At 35.6% G+C, this 4,012-nt stretch overlaps 1 protein-coding gene across 1 annotated transcript in view; it reads right to left on the bottom strand.

Moving 5' to 3' along the window:
* Positions 1–3,712, bottom strand: part of LOC115217485 — a 15,190-nt gene extending 11,478 nt beyond the window's left edge. The window contains exons 1-2 of the mRNA XM_029787194.2: positions 3,416–3,712; positions 143–214 (exon numbers count right to left, since the gene is read on the bottom strand). Of these exons, the coding sequence (XP_029643054.1) occupies positions 143–214; positions 3,416–3,619 (276 nt within the window). The 5' untranslated portion in view covers positions 3,620–3,712. The remainder of the gene's footprint in view (positions 1–142; positions 215–3,415) is intronic.
* Positions 3,713–4,012: the final 300 nt, after the last annotated feature.

Here is a 4,012-nt window from a genome sequence, read left to right as displayed (position 1 = left end):
GTGTTACTAGCTTTAACTAGATATAGTTAGTATGTGTGTAGTTATACAGTTATTACAATAACTTTTACTCCTTAGTCTTTTTAAGCATTAAAAATGCATTAAAAATGCTGAGAGAAAGGGTAAATGATTAGAGAATTTTTACCAGTGAATTGGTTCTGTGTTCAGGATTTGACTTCATACCAGTAAGAATTCCAAGTATTCCAACTACAATAATCTAAACAAAACAAATATTATGCAATAAAACAATCTGCAGAGAAAAATTGGAAATATTAAAATAAATGCGAAATTTTAAACTAAAGTATTAACGAATTGAAAATAGCATCAAAAATAATAAATAACATAAATATATATTTTGCCTTTATCCACCATACTCCATCCAGATTGACTGTTAAAAGAATGTTAGTGTTTTCTTGATACCATTATGGCTCACTGCTACATTCCAATAACTCATACCACCTTCTGAGATAATTCAGGGATCTTCAAGGTGGTTTTTCATTTCTCAAATTCCATATAGGTGATGGAGCCAAATTTATTTTTTGGCATCTCTCTGTGGTCAAGTTTATCTGTCAACAGCAATGTGTTGCAAGAACACAGCCAGACCCTTTACTTTTACTAATAAATAAAGCTGAAGGGTAACCTATATTAGCAAACTGTTTATACATATGGGAATGTGATGCTGCTGTGACATGAAAATGTCCAAGAATACATTAAAAGGAAATCATAAGCGATTTGACTGGTTAGTAAATACTTCTCCATAAATTCACTACATCAATTTGTTTAGATGGTTTGTTTCTTCTTCATCTACATACTATAAAGAACTGTTCCAAACTTACAAGCAATGGCCTACCTCTACTTCAGCCCACCTAATGTAGTTATTTATCTTCTTGTGTCCTGATGGTGTCTGAGTCACAAATCTTCTACTAAATAATTTGCTCCATCATTCCTCATTCGAACTCTTTCATTCTGAAATATCTGTTCTACAGAAGTTAAAGTTTTACATTAACTGCTTTAATTTTACCAGTCTGAGAGAGCCTCCATGGAGAAAACCTTCCCCATTCACAGCTCACTTTGCACTCAACTTCATATTATGCATACTTGATCCATCTCCTTGAACCCTAACACTTTCCACTCTACCAATATCACAACCTTGCATACAACTATGCCATGTACAAAAATACTCTTGATTGCTTCAAACTAGTAAGGCCACTGATACTGACAAGGTCCCATCTGTTACATTCAGTTACATTTTACACCGGATCTTAGAACTTGCTCTTGTACTCCACAAACTCCCGTGAAACATGCTATAGTGTGTGCCATTTCTAAGAATGGTAATTCCACTGACTCATCAACCTCCATCTTATTTCACTTACTTAATTATTTTTATGGTTACAGAGATGACTACTAAAAGTGACACTCTCTAACATCTTGAATGTCCCTCTCTCCCTCTATCTCCTCATTGACCAACAGTATGGCATCTGTAGAACCAAATCTATCAGAGAACTATCCAAGGGATTTCATTTTAGGCTCAGTGAAAATAATCTGAAGGTTTTTGCTCTAGGGTTTTATCCTGCTGGCCAGCATGTGAATCTCCTTTTGTATCATCCCACTTACAAGCACAATCCATCTCTCCTCTCATAAATCTGTAGCTTTGTAGATGATCACACAGTCATGGGAATGTGATAATGAAGCATTTATTGTCTAACTCTCAACCAATCAGATATGCCCCAGGATTCAGTTTTGTTCCCTAAACTCTTCGCTCCATACATCAATCATCATTTACTGTTACATTCAGTAACACTCACTCAAATTATAACTCTTCATTCCTCTTTAACTTTTCCAACCATGCATCATCCATACACAATCTAGACAAAACATGTTGAATATGCACATATTCTATGAATGGAGATCTCATATGTCACCTCCATAGAAGCCGAAACAGTAATATTTGTTGTTCCTTCTCGAGCCATGCTTGGCTCATAAGGGCTGGTTTCCCAGTTTCTTGGTGTATAGGTTCCCCACCTGGATGGGATATCAGTCCATCGCAGTTGAGCTGCAAGATGCAGGAGGAAAGAGTGAGAGAAAGTTGTCGCGAAAGAGTCAGCAGAAGTTTCGCCATTACCTTCTGCCGGAGCCACATGCAGCTTAGGTGTTTCGCTCATAAACACACACATCGTCCAGTCTGAGATTCGAACCCGCAATCCCTCGACTGTGACTCCGCTGCTCTAACCACTAGGCCATGTGCCTCCAAAGAGTATTGTACTATAGCCTCAACTACAATCTTCACAATTGCTCTAATTGTTGGGTCTAACTATCAGTGAAGACCTTTCTTTAACATAGCTAGGATTGTATGCCAAATACTGACCATTCTTTTCTGGGCTACAAAATATTTCTGCCTCAACAACTGCCGACACTTTACAAAGCTCAACTGAGGATTACAATGAAGTATTACTCTCATCTGGGACTGTGTTTCTGCTACATATATTCACATTCTGGACCATATTCAGAGAAGAAAAAGCCCTAAATCAACAAGCATAAAATCAGGCACAGATATGTTCTAACCTTTGGCACACTGGTGTACTATATCTTCTCTTATCTGGGACAGTGTTCCTGCTATGTATACTGAATCTCTGGACCAATATGTGGTCCCCAAATAGTCTGTAAGGGAATTAGGTCTCAATTAAAACTAACACTGACTATGATGACCCATCTAGCCAATACCAGCATGCAAAAGCAGAGGTAAAATGAAGAAAATGGCTTAAATATTTTAGCAAATAAACAATGAAAAATGAATCAAAGTAGAAATTTGAATCCTTTTCTACCAATAAAATACAATTATTATTCCCATGGAATATGAGGCATTCCCAAAATAAATTAAATAAACACTTGGTGTCATCATTATCAGCCAAAGGCATTACTTTATGGATATTTTAAACCTGTGAATTCATTTGTTATCCTAGGATAGGGTTAAAACATATTTGAAACAGTTTGATTTCTACTGTAAGATATTTTATTGCATGTTCAGTTTGGGAGTACTCCAAACCATTTTGGTAGGTTTCAATTAGTCTTAACTATCAGACCGGACGATGTGTGTGTTTATGAGCGAAACACCTAAGCTGCATGTGGCTCCGGCAGAAGGTAATGGCGAAACTTCTGCTGACTCTTTCACCACAACTTTCTCTCACTCTTTCCTCCTGCATGATAATTGATGTATGGAACGAAGAGTTTAGGGAACAAAACCCCAACACCAAAAATGGTAGTATTGGTACCTTATAACAAATAAAGAAGAAACAGTTTGAAAACTAAGTCAAAAGTTCAAAGGTTTTTTTTTTCCATCAATAAAAACAACTGAAAAATTTAGTTGTATCAATACATCTTTGATCAATATAAAACTGTCACAAAGAACACCAATACTTACCCATAGACTTGTAGTAAATGATGCAGCAGCAATCCTTACAGACAGATCACTATAAAAAAAACTACGATGATAATATCCACTGTAATTGGTGTAGTATCTGTGTGTTGTAAAACCGATTATTGAACAAATGAGACAAAATATTCCATTAGTCAAATGCATTGCTCCCGTTATTTTCATCGCAAGGTAGTTGAAACCAACAATCATCTTGAGTGCTTATCTAAATATAAAGAAAAGTTTAAAATTTTAGCTATGAACAATGTAACTTTTGCTGTTGTTTCTCAAATAATCTCAACTTACAAATATTATCGAGTGAACTTGCTTGTTTGAAGCACCAGGATATTTATTATCAAGATTAAAAAGAAAGAAAAAAATGAAAAATAAGTAACTTAAATTACTTGACTACCTATAAGTTGATAGCAAAGCTTTACATGACTACACTAGTCACTTCACTGGTGAAATAGTAAGCCCGCCCATGACACTTAGCTCTTCTCATTTTCTTGTATCTTCTGTGAGTTACTCACACTGACTTTGTATCAAACATTTTCAAACTTTTGGATAAACTCTTTTCTTAATCATATTTTCTTTACAGAATTTGAC

This window comes from Octopus sinensis, linkage group LG11 (genome assembly GCF_006345805.1).
Source record: "Octopus sinensis linkage group LG11, ASM634580v1, whole genome shotgun sequence".
Lineage (NCBI taxonomy): Eukaryota > Metazoa > Mollusca > Cephalopoda > Octopoda > Octopodidae > Octopus > Octopus sinensis.
Note: the sequence above shows the minus strand (reverse complement) of the source record. Positions and strands in the feature narration are given on the sequence as shown.